Source organism: Antedon mediterranea, chromosome 8 (genome assembly GCF_964355755.1).
Source record: "Antedon mediterranea chromosome 8, ecAntMedi1.1, whole genome shotgun sequence".
Classification (NCBI taxonomy): Eukaryota; Metazoa; Echinodermata; class Crinoidea; order Comatulida; family Antedonidae; genus Antedon; species Antedon mediterranea.
In genome coordinates this window covers 28,239,856-28,263,128 of record NC_092677.1, presented here as the reverse complement: position 1 = coordinate 28,263,128, position 23,273 = coordinate 28,239,856, and the positions used below count along the sequence as shown (strand labels likewise).

The following is a 23,273-nucleotide window of genomic DNA, read 5'->3' as shown; positions in this document are numbered from 1 at the left end:
GTTTAGTCCTTGGCCTAGGCCTCTTTCGTAGGTCCTACTCAACTCGCACGTATGACCTGCCAAATAAAACGCCAATGAAGTAGGCCTACATACCACTGGCACACAACAGGGCTACACCACCACACAGAACAGGACAGGGTCTGGGTGGGAATTAAATCAAAATTATCTCCGCGTAATAAATGATCCATTCAATGTTTGATTTGCGGAGAAGCTAGCCTATCATATATCAAGACGAGTTTTCATGTTTCAAAGATCCCATCCAATGTTTACCAGACTACTAGGCATATAAAATAATTTATAGCTTTCAGAACTTTCATAAATGTACCCAAGTACACGTTTTCTAAACGTAACATAGCGCATGCGCATCATCTTAGTTGTTGAGTCTTTGAAATTCTGAAATATGAATATTTAAACGGTGTACGAGAGAGTAGCCAATCGCATGCAGCTGAAACTAGTCAACCGGATAATCGTATGCACCAAGAATTCTTGGTGTCAAACCACGTGACTTGTGCGTGTTTCCCCAGACGGAGTATCCAAAATCAAGTAGTATACGTATGAAACGCCATATGTGCCAAAATATTTATCTTTTAACTAATATTAAGACAAAACTCCGTCTGGAACCCAGACTACATGCGGGCCGTGACGTTAATTCAACAAAAACAAATTATAAAATACAAACAGCGTGAACCACCATGGAGTAAACCCTAACCACACACAAAAGCCTTATTACCAATTTTAATATTTGTACAATTTTCATTAAACAATTACAATAATCACTTACAATAATTATGATAATGTTAAAAAATCAACTATCCAGATGCGATAGGTGGGGTTATCTATAGTAACTATCCAGATGCAATAGGTGGGGTTATCTATAGTAACTATCCAGATGCGATAGGTGGGGTTATCTATTAACTATCCAGATGCAATAGGTGATTTTATCTATAGTAACTATCCAGATGCGATAGGTGGGGTTATCTATAGTAACTATCCAGATGCGATAGGTGGGGTTATCTATAGTAACTATCCAGATGCAATAGGTGGGGTTATCTATAGTAACTATCCAGATGCGATAGGTGGGGTTATCTATAGTAACTATCCAGATGCAATAGGTGGGGTTATCTATAGTAACTATCCAGATGCAATAGGTGGGGTTATCTATAGTTAATGCATTTTTTTTTACATTTCAAAATCATGTTTGCAGTAACTTAATAATTTCGTTATTATTTTAACAAAAATCTTTATGGATTGTTTTTATATAAAATTTGGTAGTTAAAGCTTTTTAAACGTTATATATTTTTATAACAAACGAAATAAGATTCAAAACATTACAAATCACTTTTTTTTTAATATCAAATTATATTACTCTTTTTATAACATGCAAATATAGAATTTTATTAGTGGACAGACAGACAGACAGACAATCTCAAAACCTACAGATGTTGCATACTAATCATAAGAAGTGTTACAAGGCATACTATGGAAACATTTTTTTATTAGAAAGCAGCTAAAATGAAAACTTGATTTTGACAGGTACAGTCCTATATGATATAGCATGCCACTTAAACTGAGGATTCCCTCCATTCTTATACTGTACCAATCATTACGTTTTGACCAATCAAATTGCAATAGTTTGGATCCTTGTGTCAGGTCATAGAGTGTCAAACACTGCCATATTTGGAACTGCAGTACTTAATGTTTGCTGGTGGTACTGATCAATGGCAGACTGCTGCTGTTCATTGACAAGCTGTTGGACTGCTGTTAGGTTGTGGATGGCTTCAGGTAGAATCTGTATTGGATGTTGTGAATATAGAGCATACAGTGGAGGAAAATTAGTGTCTTGTTTATTTTGTTTATCAACCTCCTGCTGCTGGTGCTGCTGGTCACTGCTGTGTTCTCGTTGTTTGTGAACTTGCAATAGCTTAGGTCTCATATAACCTTTATCACACATAGTACATTTGAATCTATAGTTGCGGGTATGCAGCACCTCATGATCCCTCAGATTGTCTGATCGGTAAAACCCTTTATTACAATACGGACACTTAAACGGCTCAACATCCAAATGGGTGTTAAGGTGATCCTTTAGCTTATCTTTACGTGAAAATCTTTTCTCGCATCCATCGTAAGTACAAGGAAATGCCTTTATAGGATTATGCACACAAACAAAATGGCGGTTGAGTTTAACTTTTGTTGGGAAAGCTTTTCCGCACGAATCGCACACAAATGGACGTTCGTCTGAATGATTGTTTCTGTGTTTCTTCAGATCTCTATTTGTTTTGTACCCCAAACCACATATGTCACACAGATGAAGTCGTGCAGTGTCGTGAGTAGGCATATGTATTTTCAGCTGCCGGATGCTAACTTGTACTTTGCCGCATACATGGCAAGGGTAGTGATGCGATTCATTGCTGTTATGTTTCAACAAGCCTGCTTCAGTGGGAAACTTACTCCAGCAGATTTTGCATTTATACATCATTTTGTGATAATATTGTCTCATTTTTTCTTTCCTTAATTCTTTTCTTTTCGCTATGCCTGACGGTTGCATCTGCACGCAAGTCTTGCATCCACACCACAGCATATCTTTACTTTCAGAGTGTAGTTTGACATGGTCAGTAAATTTGTCAAGCTTTGAGAAAACTTTCACGCAAGTATCAAGAAAACACCTGAAGAACCTGACCTTGTTGTGCGACACTAGCATATGATGTTGTAAGACGTCAATCACGATAAACTTGCCGCAAGATTTGCACTTGCGAGTGTTTTGGTTGCGGCTAGATTCTTCCTTTACTGGATATTCTGCATTTTCTTGTGTATCATTTAAATTTTCTTTGGTAATTTTCATTACAATTTTATCTACATCTTCAGAGGTTAGCGTTGAGCAATCAATATTTATGGATGTTGTGCTCTGTTTATCGCTTTCTGCAATTGTAGTATCATTATTGTCATCTATGTGTTCTTTGGCATGTTTTACGTCATCAAAATCAAGCCATACCTTATGAGTATCAACATGTATTTTATAATCATGTGTGTCACGTGAATAGTGTTTGCACAGAATGCATGTCTTGCCTTTTTGATCTTGACAAACAAGTCTGTGTTTGTCAAGGTTTGGTACTGTACGTCTGCAACGTTTGCATTTCTCACTTAGTTGAGTTGTAGTTTCATCATCCGTATTAATATCCACATTTTCACTGGTTGTATTCTGCTCATCCTGGTCACTCATGTGCTTTTCTTTGAAGTGGTTAAGAAGCTGTGTCGAATGGATAGTACTGAATGCGCAGAAAGAACAGCGTCTTTTACGCTTAACCAAATCTTCTTCAGTCACATTTTCTTCACATTGTTGATTTACAATTTGAACACCACCATTTACAAATTCAACCTTACTTTGTCCAGGTTTCTCGGGATTTTCACAAATATGTTTCATAAATAAAGCAACATTTTTAAATGAATATTCGCAGTTTCCGCAAGTTTTAACTCTTAAGCAAGTGTGGTTTTCATATAGTGAATCATTATTAAATGCACTACTACAATCGGTACATACCACTTTGGGGCACTTATGTTTTTTAAGATCAGTTGAAGTCTGGTACTCGGTTTCACATACAATACACATCACTGGTTTGTTTTTGTTACTATCTGCGAGGTAACTGGACACAAATTCTTGTACTTTTTCCTTATAAATCATGTGTTGTTTCTCAAGATGTTCTTTTAAGTTCTCAGTATACATGGAGCATAATGTACATCTAAGTCTTGACTCGTTTCCAGCTTCATCAACTTTAGTTTGTAGAAACATGTAGTCATGATCCGTCAACTGGGATGACATGCTTGCTGTTGACTTATATGAATTGTTTTCACCATCTGAAATAAAAGCTAGTTTAGTTGCTAACCCAATAATAGAATCCAAAGATACAAGCAGATTTTCTTTCAGAGGACTTGAAGAACTGTCTTTCACAAGATCTACAAAGAAAAATGATGTATATTTATGAGAATGACTTGAAATAATGTGTATAACTATGGAGTGGAGCTGTAGATTTAGTGGTGGTTAACATGCTAGCCTCAAGGTCCACGGTTGAACCCTGACCTACAGGTAGTGCCAGGGTTGTATCTCATCGACTCTTTCAACTCCATTCACTAAGCTTAGCCTCATATGAGACTTAGTTTATAAGCATGATAAATCATAAAATGGTTTATCCAGATCCTGTAATTTGCGAATTTGTTGTCGCTGTTGGATGCGTATGAAAAAAAAAATAGATTCATGACAGCTCACAAACCTGTTGGTTCATTCAGATTGTCAACTGCCTCTTCATCTGATTTATTTCTTTGTTTATTTTTACATACTCTATTTTTCTTGTGATTTTTAAATAAATCATAGTTCAAAAACCTTTCTTGACACCTTCCACATTCATAAACGTCTTCACCTGAAATGAAAGATTATTGTTGTTAGCAATTCAAATATATTTTTAGCTAAAAAATGATTTTTGAAAAAATAGTTCAGAGAAAACAAAATATGAGTCTTGAATATGCTTTTGTAAGATTTATCATTTATAAGAAAATGAATGAAAAAAGGAGGTACTATGGAATACAAAGTAATTTACAAAGATTTAAAAATGTTACTGATGAAGTCGATCAAATTGTTGACATTAGAAATTAACAAAAATGTGATAATACTAAAAATAATATGATTTTATGGTAGTGACATGAAAGTGGTGTTTACGCCACAAAAGAGAAAAAAAAAACCTGTTATCAAATTTTAATTAAAATCCCACTAATAATAATATGGGTTATTAAAGATAAGCGATCCCACCTGAAGAATTGTCTGAATCCATTCCAACGCATGTACTACAGCAGCAGCGTTTACTACTGTTTACCTTGATTTACCTTGTAGTTATTAACTTCCAACGGGGTCACTAAAGACAAAGTAAGAACGCCTGAAAAAAACAAGACACTAAATAACAAGACACAAGACACTAAAAAACAAGACACTAAATAACAAGACACAAGACACTAAATAACTAATTTATAATATAGAAACAACAAACATGGATATTAATTTACATTATATAAAATAAAAAAATGTAATGTTGATTTATAAATTATGCCTACTAACTAGCCTATGCACAGAAATGGATATAAATTATAAAAAAATGAACAATCTCAATTGGTCGGCCAAAACGTGGGACGTCTAAACATCACACAGCAAGTAGCTGCAACCTGGGTAAAAAACTGCTCTACATTAGAGTACGCCAAATCTAGATAGAGAGGGCCTAGCTTGCCCTACTACTGCTGTACCCCCCGCCCACTAGATTCCTAGTTTACTTAACTACTTTAGGTAAATAAAGATGGGGCCTAGCCTAGCCTCCTACTTTAACATTCAACCATGTGTGTTATTCACTGAATGAAATGATTTACAAAATTTATATCAGCAGCTGCATCGTTTACAAAATTATTCTCTCATTTAGTACGAATGCGTTTTGTGCAGAAACAAACAAAAAAAATGTTTACTTGGACTAGCCTAGAGGCCTACGTGTAGCCGCCGAGGAAAACAGTATTTTGCTGCTCCACAATGCCAAACGGAGCAATTCGCGTCATCTGTGAAGTGTAACGCGTTACTAATTTAAAATGTTAGAATAAAATGGGTCCGATGCGAACTTTATTTCTTTTTATTTGGAAGAAAAAATACTTTTAAACTGAATTTATCATGTACTGTTTTGCAATGGTAACCATCAAGGGAGGCAGGCGATGCAAATACGTATACAGTATTACGTTCCATAAACAAAACATGAAACGAAATCTGGCAGCAACATTCGCGCCAAAATAAATGCATTACACATACAGTTGTACGGACGTGTCTCTACACACATTTACGACGTCCGCATCTATACGGACGTGTGATGAAACGCAACATAATTTTGTTTTATACAGATATCGTTGTTTTGACAGTTTCAGTTTTGTCCTTTATTTATCGCTTTGGTTCTTTTGGTCTATGCATGTTTTTGTGACAATGACAATTGTTTTCCTTTTTAGCATAAATTGTAAGTATATACATGTAATAGTATAAAGTTGTATATGTATAAAGTATAATTTATGTTATAATAAAATTAATAATGAAAAGTGGATGTTTATTTATTTATTTTTTATTTTATTTATTTATTTTATATATTTAGGCAAATTGCCAAGGATAACCAAGGATGTATAGTATATGTAAAAAAATAAAATGGTTGTAATAAATACCCCATTCTCACCATTTTACCAAGGAAGAGTGAAATTAATGTACTTTCACCCTTCCCTGCTTTTTACTAATTATACCTAGGACTAAATATAGGATGAGTGAGAATGTAGACTTTTATTTATTATTTATAAAATTTAATTAAAACCCCAACATTTTCACTTACTGATGTTTGTTTTTGTAAAAAGTCAGATTCGTGGAAAACTTGTTTGCTGGGCCACCACAAAATATTTACACTATCAAAAATTACCATAAAACCAAACACTGTGAAAAGTGGTGGCAAATGATTGGTCAGTGACACAACAAGATGAAGATCCATACATTGTTATTAAAAATAGTTTTCACAATCATGCACGCAATCATGTGACTGAGCAATTCAGTACTGTTAGTGTTACCATATTACACATAATAAAATGAAATATAATTACAATTTACATACAGTATGATATTTGTAAATATCATACTTCACGTCCACTATATAAATATGCTTATTCATCAACAGATTAATATTCAATTACAATACAGTTTCATTTCAGCGATGGGCGGCTCATGTTTTGATTTCCTCGCCATCAGATGCCGCATTACGCGACACTTGTTTCCAGGTACGGAAGTGCAGCTAGTAATCTCACAAACATACAAATAACCCATGTTGATTTTGGTTGGATGTGGAATCAGATCAACAAGGAATGACAACTAACTCGCCATCTAATCTGATACTAACTTAGTTATCTTGATATAGCACAAGTTTTGCTATCAAATTTCTTACCATTTCCTAACCCATTCACTCCCTTCCTTTCAACGGGAAATTTGAATATCCCTAATAAGGAAGTCTTGCACTTAGTAGTCGGTCAAAGGCTCTTAAAATAACGTTTATATTTATTGCAGATACACATCTATGATTAGACACTCGATGCATTTACAAAATGAATGGGAAATGAGTGCATATCAACTAAAATAAAAACAAGTTTCCATTACATGAAGAAAATAAATTTGTCTATAATAATGGAGAACACAGTATTTGTATCTGGTAATCAGCCTATATCACTATCAGTGAATATAATAAAATGTGACAATCCATTTTGAGTGTTCTCAAAGCAAAAAGAAAAACCCAACACATTGTTTTTGTCAGTTTAGGTGCTTTACCAAAGAAAGGTGGTAGGATTTAAATTTGTTTTGAAAATTTAGGGAATTTTCTTTTGGTCATATTAATCAAATTGATAAACCTCATCCATTTTCAGCTGTTGCATGTTCTTAAATAATTCAAGGTCTTAATAAAAGCAATATAATTAAATAACTTCCTATTGACCAATATATTATTATTGTTAATATTACATAAATGTATTAAATTCTAGTGTATCCAATATGCATATAGTTGCTATTATTAATTATAATTCAAATTAGGCCCAAATATCAACTACAATAAATGATACGGTAGAGTAGTTTTGTGTTTATACTTAAGGTAGTGGTAACTAACTAAATACCTGTCATACTATTTCAGATCTGTATTTGACCACTACTCCCTGGTATACTAGTTGAAAGATAAATAAACTAGATGTAAATTTATAACAAAGGCAACAGTGTACTCTAAAAATAAAAAATAAAAAACATACAGGTATACTGTATCATAGACAGATCCAGGATTTGTCAAAAATTGATATCAAAAGTAGTTCATAATTTCATTCTAGCCAAAGCAGGGTGGGTAGTGTGTACCCCTGTATATTGATCATTCAAATAAGGGGAAAACATTTTTTAAATGTTAAAATGTAAATACTTTAACAAAGGTGTTTTCATTAAAATAATTAAAACGTTAAATATTTCTAGGTGTACTATTGGCATGATTAATATAACTATGTTCTAAGTTGTGTATGTTACCTGACAAATCCTTAAGGTATCTGCATTTAAATGTAAATTGTTTTGTATGTTATTTATGTTGTGAATACCTGATGTATATGTAAATATACCATACATTAGTTAATCAGCATTTTGTAGGCATCTTGTCAGTGCCAACCAGACTACATACTTGCTCATCTTCTGGGAATTAAGAGTGCGTTGTTTGTCCTCCTCCTCTCGTTATCGCAATTTACATCAGTGCCTAAGTTTTAATTCCCCTAGAACTGTAGTCTGATAAAGTTCCTTAAAGCTTAGAGTGTCTGTTGATTGTGTGTGAATTGGCTGATTTCTTGCACCGTAGTGTCGCTAATGAACCCAGATCTTTCAGACACAAATATTCTAAATTTAGTCTAGAGAGGGAGCTACAAAACTACATGATTCTCGTTGATGATTTAATTTAACTGTGTTTGCTGATAAACACTAAATAAACAAGAAAATCATTTTTCATGTGATAATCTGTTGTTTAAATTTCTTTTTCTCTGTTTAAGCCGTTCTAATTCCAATCTTTCGCTTACTTCCATCCTGGACAGTTTCACAACAAACAAACCTAAGAAGGAGTTAGACAAAGCAACAGTTAGCAACATTTAAAGGTAAAGAAACACATTTACTTCATTCAAACTAATCATTAATACTACCTAATTAACTTTACAACTTTTTAATATCTATGTAGTTTAATTAAAATAAATTTTATACCTCCATGGTTTACTTACCACCTAAATATTTTGTTATTGGAATTAAGAATTTTTGTCTATTTATAGGCAGATGGTTGTCATTTTTGTCACTAATTAGTACTAATTAATAGTTATTATAATAAGTTGTCATTAGTAATGCAAAACATTGCAGTAATAAATATTATTTTAAATAGTAAGCCTAAATTTTCGACAGGATGAATTTGGTAATTATAATACTGTACGTTGTCACGTATCGTTTAAAACTTAGTCCTGGTTGTTGGTGTGATCACATGGTGGTCACAGTACAACAGTTTATGGATCTAGCTTCAACCAATAACACACTTTTTGGGATAAAAAATACCCCTCCCTCTGTTTTGGCTATAAGTATTGTCTGGTACTAAACTGTCATTTGAAAAAAAGGCTAACTTATCACTCCCTGCCACACAAATTGAAGCGGAATCGTCGTTAACAAGGTAGATGTATCACAAAATTGCCTTGACAAGGCCTGATGCCGAGTAAACTTTGTGAAAAGTGGCCATACTGTAATTCTCTTTATTTTGTATAGACATTCAGAAACTTGATTGGGACTTTGATGTTTATTAGATGTGAAATGTAAGTACATATTTTGTCTTTTTTAATATTAGTTTTTAAGGAAAATTATGACACAATCCACAAGGATTGATATATTGCCACATATCAATTATAATTGATTAAAGTAAAACGCTGTGTTATATTCATATTACAAAAAATTATACTTAAAAATTTAAATTTAAACAAATGATTATGTTATGGTCTGTGATTAAAAAAAAAAGGAGAAACATAAAAAAAAAGCACTGCATTGTTAATCCAGTGCTTCAAGGAATAACAATACTGTACATTAACTAGTTCAAATTAGTTAGTATTTCAAAATTCTAACAATAAGAACATTTTACTTTAATCAAAAATAAGTTGTCAATATAAATTTTAAGTAAAAATAGAAATGTAAAATTTTTAGGACTTTTTAAAATATTAAAAAAGTACTGCATTACTTAATTCTTAATGACCAAGGAATACAAAAGACATAATAACAATAAATTGTATTGATTTAGTTAAAGACAATTATTTCAAAATGGTAACAATATAAAATCAAAAGTCAAAGTATTAATAACAATGCTGTGGGTATCAGTGGCTGGACCCGGAAATAAAAATAAAATAAGCTAAATCAAAATGATAAAGTTAGTAAGCCAGATAGACATTTTTCAGAGCTTTCGGGTAACAACAACTTTTTTCTCAGTGTAAAGACATTTTGTATATTAATATTAAAAATAACCTTTCAAATTTAGAAACTTTATTATTGTTAAGTAAGAGTATTATATTATACATTTACTAGAGCTTATTTATTTTAATTCCTTGGGTTGAACCAAGGAGTTGTAATTAAAAGACACCCAAGCTGCCAAAGACAACACCCAAGCTTTTAATACACCTTCTTCCATTTATAGATTGCTTATCTGAGCAATTACATTATTTAACTTCCTGCCTATTGTTTGACATCCTTGTTTCTTTACAGTGCATCCTTTGGTAATTATCTACCCACTCATTTTATACTGTAGCACTAGCAATTGGTAAAATAACAATTCTTATTCTTTTATTGCCAAGAAAATTAACATTTAATGATTACAAAAAAACATGAAATCAACACAGAAACAAAAAAGCTCAGAGGCAAGCACATTAATGAATCAAATCAATGATGCATATCTGATAGAACATAATACTTCACATACTCTACAACATTAATGTCATGGAATTTACAAAATTCATTAAAGAAAACAAATTTAATTTCTTAACATAATTTGTTTATTTTAAAAATAACTCCGGAAGGAGAAGCAGTAGACAATTTTAAAAGTTTTTGAGAAGACCTGAGGTATAATATAAAATATTTCTATGAATTTGTTTACCGCATTAAATTAAAAAAATATCTATTTTGATAAAAATGCAAATCATAACCAAAGAATATTGGTAAAAAGCAAATGAGTAGATTTTATCAGCTATGTACACAAGCTGGACTTTGAAATAGAAATCAGTTATCAGTAAAGATCTTTGTCTTGGGCAGATGGTAGAACTAAGATAAGGTACTTACTGATAACATCAAGCAATTTGATTGGCTACTCAATTATATGTGTGATTAGAATCAGGTAGAAGTAAATTGTTTATTGGAGGCATAGCTGATAAAAACATGATAAGCATTTGAACTAAGCAACTTATCAGTTGCAGACACCTATCTTCAACTCTGTATCTCAGTTCTTATTCAATCACGAGGAAAAATAGCGTGTGGGTATCAAGCTGCAATTCTATCGTCGACTTTCTTCTGGATTCTCGGTTTTTTATTAAGGTAATTTTACCAGTTTGTTTCTAGTTAAAGTATGAATGTTATATTTTAAATTAGCTTTTTTCATTTCATTTATTTATTTGACCAACAAAACATAAAAATAAAATGTACAAAGATGAATTGGTCAGGGACTGCTAAAGTAATATGATTACTGTAACTACAAGAGTCAGCAGTCCCATGATCTTAACTAAAATAAATATATAATTTTATGAACAAATAAAGTATAAAGCTGTGAGTATACAGAAAAAAAAGAACAAATATGATATACAAAAACATTTGTAAAAAAGCAATCACAGACTGCCAGTAATAGATTGTAATAAAAAAAAAACTGGAAATATTCAAATATATATTATGCTCACGCTCAAAAATCTTTTACAGTACTTTTATAGTAAGCAAAAAATGTTTTCTTTATAAAAGTTTTTATTGTATCACTTCACATTTATTTATATGATTTACATGTAAGAAAGTAAATATTACTGTAACCTTAAATTACAAATACCCAGCATAAACAACAACAATGAAATTATCAAACACCAGTTTAAAATTTAATTTACACAAAAACCTAGGCTCAAAATTTATCATATTTTTTTTTCATTATTGATGATGACATCGCAAAATTATTGATCCCAAGTCTAGATGACATCTTGTGGATTTCCCTAAGCCCAAGTCTAGATCATATCTTGCTGTGGATTATCTGATGAAGTGAAAGTACTTGGTTTATGCTACATCTACATTCTTTCCTCTTAAACACCCCTCCCTACATTGAGAAAGTTCATAGACAACTGTGTTATTAAAAGAAAATATTTCATTAAAACGTGGTTACTTTGCATGGAATTATGTATTTCACCATAGGCCTAGATATCATTGTGATATGTTAGTACCTACTTAAAATTATACAATTTTTCCATAATTATTGTATAAAGGTATGAAAATATATACATTAAAATAATTTTTTTTTTTATAGTTTTTTTTATCATACCTTGTTTGTAGCATTTCAATGGGGACTGTACTTGGATGGAATTCTTAATCCTGACTTAATCATAGACTAGTTAGCAGATGTCAAAATTGACTACATGATGATCATGGCTTAATCATAGACTAGATAGCAGTTGTCAAAAAGGGTTACATGATGATCATGGCTTAATCATAGACTAGATAGCAGTTGTCAAAAGTGGTTACATGATCATGGCTTAATCATAGACTAGATAGCAGTTGTCAAAAGTGGTTACATGATGATCATGGCTTAATCATAGACTAGATAGCAGTTGTCAAAAGTGGCTACATGATGATCATGGCTTAATTATAGACTAGATAGCAGTTGTCAAAAGTGGCTACATGATGATTGTGGCTTAATTATAGACTAGATAGCAGATGTCAAAAGTGGCTACATGATGATCATGGCTTAATCATAGACTAGATAGCAGATGTCAAAAGTGGCTACATGATGATCATGGCTTAATCATAGACTAGATAGCAGTTGTCAAAAGTGGCTACATGATGATCATGGCTTAATCATAGACTAGATAGCAGTTGTCAAAAGTGGCTACATGATCATGGCTTAATCATAGACTTAGATAGAAGTTGTCAAAAGTGGTTACATGATGATCATGGCTTAATTATAGACTAGATTATAGATAGCAGATGTCAAAAGTGGCTACATGATGATCATGGCTTAATCATAGACTAGATAGCAGTTGTCAAAAATGGCTACATGATGATCATGGCTTAATCATAGACTAGATAGCAGTTGTCAAAAGTGGCTACATGATGATCATGGCTTAATCATAGACTAGATAGCAGTTGTCAAAAAAGTGACTATATAAATGTAACAATTACATTCAATAAAATATATTATTACTAAATTATTGGCATTCTGTGTTTTATGGGAAATTAGTTTGCCAGCTCATTATGACTTTTAAGTTTATGATCATAAACAGGAAATGCTCAAGACAGAATTACTATCAACAAAGTTTATCTCAATTTGCATAAGTTTCTGAAGAAATTGCAACTGATAATGTCAGTATAGATGTGATACTACAGGTACCACGGCAACAGCACATGTGACAAGTCTCTATGGAGACCAGAAAGAAACGTAAAAGGAAATTATTTATCAACTGATTTGTGCCATTTTATTTGCTAGTTCAGGTGTTATTGTGACTTTAGCATTGTTTTATAGCATTGTGTAGGCCTCTCAAACATAAAAAAAATAATAGTTCGTCTTTTAGTACAGTTTTTTATTTAATTACAAACACTTATGGTAGACTCTTTGCGGTAAATCAGTGGTTCTTACATAAATTATCATCTACAGTAAGTTTATTGTAAAACCAGAATTGTTTAAAAGTTATTTTAAGTAAAACACTCATTCATAGGCTCACATCAAACAAAACAATTTAAATAAAGTGGGAAATGCCACCAGCTCTATTTGTATAAAAGTATAAATCTTTCCCATACAGAATTACACAACCACCCCACCGCCGCCGCCCCTTTCACCACCTCACCGCCCCTTTCACCAATTTCATTTTCATTCTATTTTTAAAGCCAAAAAAATACAGCAGAAACAAATATGTCACACACAGCATGGTTAACACAAGACAAATTAAACAAATTCAAAACTATAACAACAGAAAAAAGACTGGAATCAAAAAATGTCGATATGGTGATGGGCCTGAACTAAACTATTATTAACAATTTGTATTTGTACACAGAGCCTTTTTACTAATTTTAGAGACGCCGTTATGGAATACATTACAGTTAGTAATCTTGATTTAATTATAGACAATCTAGCATTTTCACAACTTCCCTTGTCGTTAAGATGTGTAAAAGATTGTAACTGGTTGATTGATATCAGGGGAGGGAAAGGAGACACACTTGCAGCTTGAGAGGAAGTTGCCGTTTTGGCACAATGAGTTTAAACGCAATAATACATTCATTTTTAACATTAAAATGTTTCGGTTTAGAGTAGGGGTTTTCCATAATTGTTAACCCATTACCAATTTATACTCATTCAAGAAGATACTGATAAATATATGAAAGGATGGAAATCAAACCCGGAATCACAAATAATAATAAATTTTATTTTTTAGTCTATATTGCATAGTGGCATGACAAGTATGTCTCATATAGTTTCCTACAAGACTAAAAACTTTGAATTGTAATATTTTAAAGTAAGAGATTAATCTGCTTAGTCAGTAATGAATGATCTTTCTCATCACTTTTATAGCTAATTATTGAAAACATTAATGTGTTAATGTTTCCCTGTAAATGTACCAACTTTTGTTGAACTATAGAGGGCAGCAAGCTAAATTGACAAGACACAAAACCAATTTTTAGAAATAATAACTTGAGGTAAAAAAAGTAAACATGTTGAAAAACCTCTTTGATAAATGTTTATCAATGTTGGATTAAAAAAAAAATTTTATTTTTAAAAAGTTCCAAATTAACAAAATGTTTTTAAAGTGAAAAAAATGAAAGTATGTCAGTGCTATGTGCTTGTTTTGCTTAAGCATTGATAAGCAGACATTAGATAATAGAGTAGGTTTTCTTCAAAAGATGATCTTTTGCGATGTATTCTATTACGACCACCCAATGATAAACTAGTCTAATAAAGCTCTTATCATACATGCATCTGCCAACCAACATCTCAAGATGTACAAGGAGTGGATAAACTTTCATTATCATAAACAATTTTATCTCAAGAATGTTGGCTTGTGATGAGTTGGTTTAGATTGGAATAAACAGCATTTTTGGTGAAATGGAATTGATTAATCGGGCGTTGATGTAGGCCTAACTGACAGTCTCCATCACTCAAACTAATAATTCAAGACAGTTATTCTTTCTCACCAAATAAAAGTTGTGCTAAAAACATTAAATGCGTTAATAACATATATTTTTGTCATACCGCTACGAAGAGCAGCAAAACTGTAAATTATCGTATATTTAAGGTAGGTTTTAAAATAATCAAGTTACAATTAATATTTTAATTTTTTTGTTTTTACTAAGAGACGATCTTCCACGCATAACTTGTTAATTAACAAATAAACTAAGTTAATAAATAAGAATTTATTTCTTCGGAAAAAATAAGAACTTCAATATTACTTTCACTCACGTAAATCAATTTACGGTAATGTGATTTGAAGTTCTTCTTCTTTTCTTAATGTACTGTAATAACACTTCTCATCGTGCTTCAAATACTGTACATGTGAAGTGAGCTATTATCAAAATGTTACAATTCTAAATATTAAGTTATTTTATTAAGAACTCAAGTAAGATAGTAATTTGTAGACATGTACATTTATCTATATTACCGTTGTTTTAACCTAGTTTATTGGAAACAGTCAAATAATACGATTGTATGGTATGATGGGACTATAAATTGAATTCGGAATGGGTGGAAATGATTGGAGGAAGGAACAAACGAGCAAGTCTTAGCGTTAATTTTTGTGACATTGTTTGTGAAAGCTTAAGTATTTCCCACCTTCAGTTGATTGTTGCTCATAGGCATTTCAGGAAATCTGCTGAATTTGTGATAACGTGATGAGATAGAGGCACAAAGTTAATGCATACTTAATACTATCGGCCAGGAAATATGAACCTCCACTTCACTGCCCGCCAACCTCTAATCATGATAACTTCATCCACAGTTTCTTAGTTTGTATGTCTATATTTCAGTTCACCGGCCTTCATGACAACAACGAAAACAATTGGACAATATTTCTAGAGGACCTACTGTACATATCAAGATAGTGGTATTCTTATCAGTCAGGAAGGTAATTTTCACTTTGTTTTTTCAAACTGTATGTAATATAAATATTGATGCATTGTACATTACTATTCATTTTTGTTTTGCTAATTAATTGTCTACTGTTAACTAATTAAAACAGTTTTATGATTAAAATGCATGGAAATTGTACTTGATACAGTATACTTTCATCTTTATTATTTTAGGTATTTTTTGATGCAATTTAAACTGTAAATACAATTACATAGATTGTATACTGTATGTCTGTACCAGCAATATAGGTTTATATTCAATTTTCTATCAAACATATACTAATCTATATGTATACTGATATTAATAAAAAATGGATTTTTAAAAAGTTGGGTAGAAATAATGCTGGGAAGTGTAGACTGGAAATAAAAAAACAGGGAAACTGCCAAAACCTTGTGCAAAAACTCTGCACAAACCACTTAATATTGATTAGATCACAATCAGAACAATAAAGGAGACAATTTATGTAAACAATTATTGAAATTGCTGTAAAAGTTTTTTGGGTGTAAAAAGTTTGCGAAAATTATAGATTTTACATTAAACCCACAAAAAAATCCTCCCCCAAACTCAGTAAATACTATTGACATATACACATATACTGTAATGTTTGCCTGAGGTAATTCATTGCTGATGACATGATTGGTTCTGATAACGTTTGAAAAACATTAGATTACAATGCTTAGTTAACAATGGTCAGAGCAAGGTTATTGCTTTTCATAGATTGTCTTTCTAGGCCATTATCTTAAAAATATATTTTAATATTATGTTTAGAAACACAGATTCAATTGTAGATAGAGTACGGCACAATGAAGTGAGCCTGCGCTTAAACAAGCCAAAGAAATAATTGTTTATCAGTATGACAGTTAGAGTTATCTCTGCCAGGGTGCATCAGTTTATGAATATGCTATTCAACTTTACTGTGTTTAATATAGACTGACATGTATTGATAAACAGTTTGTCTGTATCTGTATTGAATCAGATACCAGTAGAAAAGTTGTCCCTGATACTCACTAAAGTTCAAGTAGATAAATTATTTTCTTCTCTTCCAACTATTTCTATGATCTATCTTTACATAATTGAACAAAAAAAGAACCAAAATATCAATTTAACAAATTCCTATTTATATTCAACTATTTGGAGCTTCTCTATGGAACGCCGTTTACGCAACATTTCGATGATATGAATTGTATGACGCGATATGTGAATGAAATGCATCGATATGAATTGAATGGCGCGATATATGAATGAAATGTTTTGAATTGAATGCTTTGAATTGAATGAAATGTTTTGAATGCAATGTTTTGAATGAAATGTTTTATATGAAATGTTTTGAATGAAATGTTTGAATTGAATTGAAAAGTCAAACTATTGGTGGCGCATGTCATTCCCGCTCGCGATTTTTTTCTCAACCTCTTAGGCCTAAGCCTGGGTACCCTCATCTCCTTTCCACGCTGCCTTTACAGAGAATCCTAACAGACCTGGGTTTGGAAATATGTATTCCACTGTTTCAGGTCTGTTAGGATTCTCTGTAAAGGATCCATATTGATGACAGTGTGGAAAGGAGATGAGGGTACCCAGACTTAGGCCTAAGAGGTTGAGAAAAAATCGCGAGCGGGAATGACATACGCCGCCAATAGTTTGACTTTTCAATTCAATTCAAACATTTCATTCAAAACATTTCATTAAAAACATTTTGTTCAAAACATTTCGTTCAAAACATTTTATTCAAAACATTTTATTCAAAACATTCAATTCAAAACATTCAATTCAAAACATTTCATTAAAAACATTCAATTCAAAGCATTCAATTCAAAACATTAGCAGTTAGTAGTTTCAATAACATTTATTTAAGATGGTCACAATATACATGGAGTAATAAATAACAAACAATATTACAATAATCAACAATTAATATAAGACCATCTTGGGGATCAAAATTAGAAGTAAAACTTGTCTCACACTGACCCCTAAAATAATAATAATAATTCAAACAAAATAAGAACGGTACCGTATAAATATACAAATACAACGCATACAATTATGCACTCACATACAATATACAAATCACAGCCTGATTTTAAACATTGACTTTGTGAGTAACAACTGCATTTATCAATGGCTATCAATGGCTAAAGAAAAACAATAATCATCCATATCTTATAAAAATCTATTTTTGGTTTTAAATTTCACTTTTGAAAATCTATTTTTATGTTTTATATCTGGTGGTGTACAGGTTTAATTTGGGTGGACTTACTTATTACTGTACTACTGTATAATAAATAAGTTTCATTGCTTATTGCAGTACCACCACCACGTTTACCAATGTTTGAATTCATGTTTTCCAAATGTTATTAATTTTAAATAAAGATTTAGGAAGAGTTTTTTAAAACAATTTTTGGCTGTGGTATTATTATTGATTCTGATAATGTTAGGAGGCCTACTGTATATAATGAAACATACAAGGCTGACATTAGTTGAGTTGACTGACCTATTTAGATGGCATGGGTTTCGGAAATGTGAATTTGTTGATTTCCTGAATAAGGGTGTTAGCCATTAAAGACATGTAGTTTGAAGATTCAAAGTACAGACAAGTGTTTAGTAGCATTTAGTAGCCAGCAGTCGATATGCCGAGTCATTATCTGATTTTTAAATTTAATTCCTTCTGTCATCTCACTGTACCTTCTGTATCTAAACAACTTTCAGAAAATAATAATTGTAATTTATATTTAGGGTTGCGGACACTCACGTGTTATGCCGCATTGTTGCTGTCGCAACCCCTCGACTGATTGTGTCGAATAAATAAATTAAATGACTAATTGTAAGTATCGGCCAACATCCCGTCTCAATAATACCAAAAAAAAGAGAAAATAACTAAATTGCAGAACAATTTGTAACAGTACCAGCAAATTTAATTAATCTTTTTCTACCTGTATTGTTGTATGTTAATATCTAAATCAATAACTTCCTTCTTAGCAATAGATCCATTTTAGGAAGTATACAATTGAAAAACTATGCCTTTTACTTAGGGCATGGTGGAGTAATTAGACAGAGCTTGGTGGAGTAATTAGACAGAGCTTGGTGGAGTAATTAGACAGAGCTTTGGGGTGTATAGTATGTATCCTCATCACAAATGTCAATTAAAAAGTATTTTAAATAAAGGGTAAGTGGTTCAAGAATCTCTCTTGTGTGATATGGATCACTTTAAATACAGAGTGAAGGTGTAGAGTGTTTTTAAAACAGTGCAGTGCATGTATAAATATTTCAGTAGAACTCACGAAGTGTAGGATGTGCCTATTTCCTTAATACTCTACTGTAGAATACGTTGTATTGAGTCAATAATTATGCTATTATTGATAGGAAATAGTCTAAGTTGTTAATGTTGTAAAGTGCTACTGTGTATTAAAAGATTGAGACGACTAAGTACAGCTTCGTTCTACGCTTTTCAGATAGTTTTTTATCTGTTATTTAAACAAATAAAATAATCTTGGAAGAGCTTTTAAATAAAGTATGGTACATAAATTACAATTTACAATTTTCAACCATTTCCACCAAAAATTACTTGTTTTTAAGCCTCCTGACTGAACATATAACATTTTTAATCTGCATAATGAATTTTAACCAGTTTTCATAAACAATTTATTTAGAATTTAATTTATGGGTTATGAAAGATTTTATTATTGATATCCATGTGTTGTTATCACTACTGTACACTAGATGTTTTTTATCCACTTGAAATTTTATAAAACAATTGTTGACTTCATCAAATTGATAAAGATAATAAAATGAAATAGTAACAATATAGATTTATAGCGCTAAATACATTGTTACCTTTATGTTTGTCATCAGCAGCGTTATCACACTTCCATCAGATTCTGGGATTAGTTTCTGTTTTGTTGTTTTTGTTGAACTATATTTAGATGAGAAAGAAATATATAAATGTGCACTTTTGATAAAGTCTGTAGCATTTGTAAGCATTTTAACATTAAATTATATTTAAATGTACAATCACATTAATGTAGCATACAATCACATTAATGTAGCATACAATCAAATTATGTACAGTAGCATACAATCACATTAATGTGCCATACAATCACATTAATGTAGCATAAAATCACATTATTTAGCATACATTACAATCAAATTATGTAGTATACAATCACATTAATGTAGCATAAAATCGCATCATGAAGTATGAAAACACATTTTTTAATGTGATCACATAAAGCTGTTTGAGTAGAGAATGTGAAACATTCAAATGCGCATGGTCCCAACCATAATAATAAGAGTAATAAAATTAATAGTAATACTGGGTACACATGGAGTGGGTACACCCAACACTGACTGATCAGGGAGGTCTCCCTGGACTGATACTGTGTTTGTTTTAATGCCATTGTTGTAACAGCAGTGATAAGCACAAGTAAACCCAGAATAGACATACCCTTAATATAGCGTACCTTAGACTGCTCATACACAAGTCATGGAAACTCAATTTCTATCACTTTTGTTATAAGTAGATTTAACAATAACAAACAACGGCAACTTTGATTTTTATATCAATCATAAATTTTGATGTATTCATTTTAGATGTTGTAAAAACTGAATGTAATTGTATATTAGACTGGCCAGCACAAAACTGAAGAAAATGGCAACTTCAGACAGACACTTCCTATCCACTTTAAATGTATGTTTGATTAATTTAAATACTAATGTAAATATTAAATTAAAATCACCACAACTACAAAAAGATTAAAATGGGGGCGATCTGAGCAATACCTGTTTAACCTGCCTTTACTTGTACCAATGTTCATATTCTTTGTTTATGTAAATCAAGGAACATTGCAAGGTACGGTAGTAAGAGATTAGTACCATAAGAAATAAGGTGATACAATTCCTTAGAGTTGACGCGACTGGTGCTGGAATTAACACACGCGTTTCTTTCAGTGATAGCGAACGCTATGTATGTTTGTCCGTACAGTGTGTGTAAAGGATGGGTGTAGTCTAAATGTCTGTTGAGGGGAAGAACTTCAGACGTATAAAAAAAATTATACACAGACTGAAATCTATGTTGATAGTTGACCTTTCATAAACACACTTTTACGATTAAATTGTAAGTAGTTTGGCAAGCAAAGCTTCTAACTACAACTTGCTCTTTTATCCTATATTTACAATAATTAGTGTTGCTAGAATCAAATTATAATTAAGATTTGATAGATGTTTTCATAGCTAAGTGTCATTCAAAATGTTATCAAATATCTCAATATTTCACTATAAATGATAAATTTTATTAATAAATTAATTGAATAATTTAAAGTATGTTTGCACATAGATAGTTTATCTTTTAGATATAAATTCCAAATAATTAGAGAATTACGAAAAAAAAAGTATTAGTAACTTGTTTAAGGGGAATTACAACGTTTCCTCTAATTTTAGTTCCTCATGCTCTTGTATCAAGGAAAACTTTTTTCTGCATGTTTTAACCTGTTAATGCTGGACTGTCCTCACTTTTAAATTTAATCATTTTCATATAAAAAAGTGTTATTCATTAAAATGCACCTTTCGAAAGGTACATTTGTAGTTTTAGGTTTTCCAATAATTCTTTCTTTTTAAATATTTTAAGCACAAAAATCTTTTTAAAATCTATAATTTAATTGCATTTTGAACAAAAATGGTCAAATCCTACCAATGTTATTTTTTTTACATAATCACATGGAACCAATTTGGTGTGGCAGATTTTAACTTGTCAAATTACATTACCAAGCATAAAATTGAGTTAAGCAAAGATGTTATGGATGAATTAATTCAGGGCAGAGTTTGTTATCATATAGATCTATGGCATCCTGTAATTCTGTGACCTATCAAATAAACATCCTTCAGTCCAAGTTAAAAACCCTTATCAGCTGAAACCCCATCTGCTTTAGCTACAGACTTGCAGTCTTGTTCCTCAGACAGCTTTGATTGCAATCAACTAAAATTTGGTTATCTTTAAGAAGCATAATCAAACTCTTAAGATTATCTAGTCTTTGTTTAGCATTTCGACCATCAACCTCGATCACATGACAGGAAAGGTAGGCTATGTCGTCGGAACAACACATTAACTTTTTTCGCAATTTTATATAAAAATGTATTTTTATTAGTTGTTATCTATCGGGTTTATTAACCAGTGGAACCTGGATTTACTGTGTAGGTGGGTCCAACCTGGATTTACTGTGTAGGTGGGTCCAACCTGGATTTACTGTGTAGGTGGGTCCAACCTGGATTTACTGTGTAGTGGGTCCAACCTGGATTTACTGCGTAGGTGGGTCCAACCTGAATTTACTGCGTAGGTGGGTCCAACCTGGATTTACTGTGTAGGTGGGTCCAACCTGGATTTACTGTGTAGGTGGGTCCAACCTGGATTTACTGCGTAGGTGGGTCCAACCTGGATTTACTGTGTAGGTGGGTCCAACCTGAATTTACTGTGTAGGTGGGTCCAAGGCCTAAAAAGCATAAAATGAAGTAAATCTAATGTCTCAACATTTAGGTGGGGCTGGTCAGGCTGGGTTTTTGAAGGTGTCGGTTTTTGTTTGGTTTTTCTATATAAACTGCAGTATTATATCTTAGGTGCTTCTATGTTTATTTAGAAAATGTTAATAGGTATACTATACTGATTTGTAAAAACATGCCATCACGGTGGTTGTTATATTTTTCTTCTTTTTTACACAATTGTTACAACTTTTATAATTCTTTTTCTTCGCTACACATTTTGTTGCACACACTGTAGTAGTTAGATTTTAAACTTAATTGTTGAGAAGTTCAATTTGTTTTACTTACACTGTGTTAAGTTGTATGATGGATTCTTAAAAAATGTTTTGAATTTTAATTTTTAAGTTAAATGAAAAAAAAATTCTTTAAAATACTGGAATTTATGGGAATACAGTAGCTAGTAGGTTGATCTGTCGATCAACGTGATCTACTATAATTAGCAATATCAGAGAGCTGCCCTGATACAGGCTATTTGTACGCTAACTCCTTCCTGTCCACCATCCAAGTTCATAAGTTCTGATTTTTGTCAAATCTTTTGACAAGCAAACTAGATGAAAAGATTTTAAAGGGAAGTAATGAATTGTATATCAAGGCTACTGTTGTGCTATTAAGGCCAACATAGATTTAAACCAATACATAGAAACTGAGATGAGATTATAACTGTTTTGTTTTTGATCGTAAATAAAAAACTTTAATTTTGAAATATTGTTATCAACAATCTTGGGTGTTAATTATTAGTCTCTTCTAATCTTAAAGGTACTGTATATAAATTATTTCACAGTTTTTACCATTTTCAAAATTAATAACACAGAATTTGTTTCTGTTTTATTTTATAGT

General features: G+C 31.7%; 2 protein-coding genes across 2 annotated transcripts in view; both read right to left on the bottom strand.

Moving 5' to 3' along the window:
• Positions 1-1,370: 1,370 nt before the first annotated feature.
• On the bottom strand, positions 1,371-5,527 carry LOC140056361 (uncharacterized). Its single transcript, XM_072101707.1, has 4 exons — positions 5,494-5,527; positions 4,796-4,919; positions 4,263-4,409; positions 1,371-3,948 (listed from the first exon to the last, which is right to left on the bottom strand). The coding sequence occupies exons 2-4, from the start codon at positions 4,815-4,817 to the stop codon at positions 1,652-1,654; spliced, it is 2,466 nt and encodes an 821-aa protein (XP_071957808.1). The 5' UTR covers positions 4,818-4,919; positions 5,494-5,527; the 3' UTR covers positions 1,371-1,651.
• Positions 5,528-11,574: 6,047 nt separating this feature from the next.
• Positions 11,575-23,273, bottom strand: part of LOC140057464 (DDB1- and CUL4-associated factor 11-like) — a 69,307-nt gene continuing 57,608 nt past the window's right edge. The window contains exons 16-17 of the transcript XR_011846943.1: positions 19,740-19,818; positions 11,575-11,900 (exon numbers count right to left, since the gene is read on the bottom strand). The gene's annotated coding sequence lies outside the window, so the exon portion shown is untranslated. The remainder of the gene's footprint in view (positions 11,901-19,739; positions 19,819-23,273) is intronic.

What these genes read in the sequence shown, in the direction of transcription:
- LOC140056361 (XM_072101707.1), bottom strand. Translation starts at nt 4,817, where the DNA reads ATGGATTCAGACAATTCTTCAG. An exon ending in GGATTCAGACAATTCTTCAG is followed by an intron (nt 4,410 to 4,795) that starts GTGGGATCGCTT and finishes CTTTCATTTCAG; the next exon opens with GTGAAGACGTTTATGAATGT. An exon ending in CAATCTGAATGAACCAACAG is followed by an intron (nt 3,949 to 4,262) that starts GTTTGTGAGCTG and finishes TTTTCTTTGTAG; the next exon opens with ATCTTGTGAAAGACAGTTCT.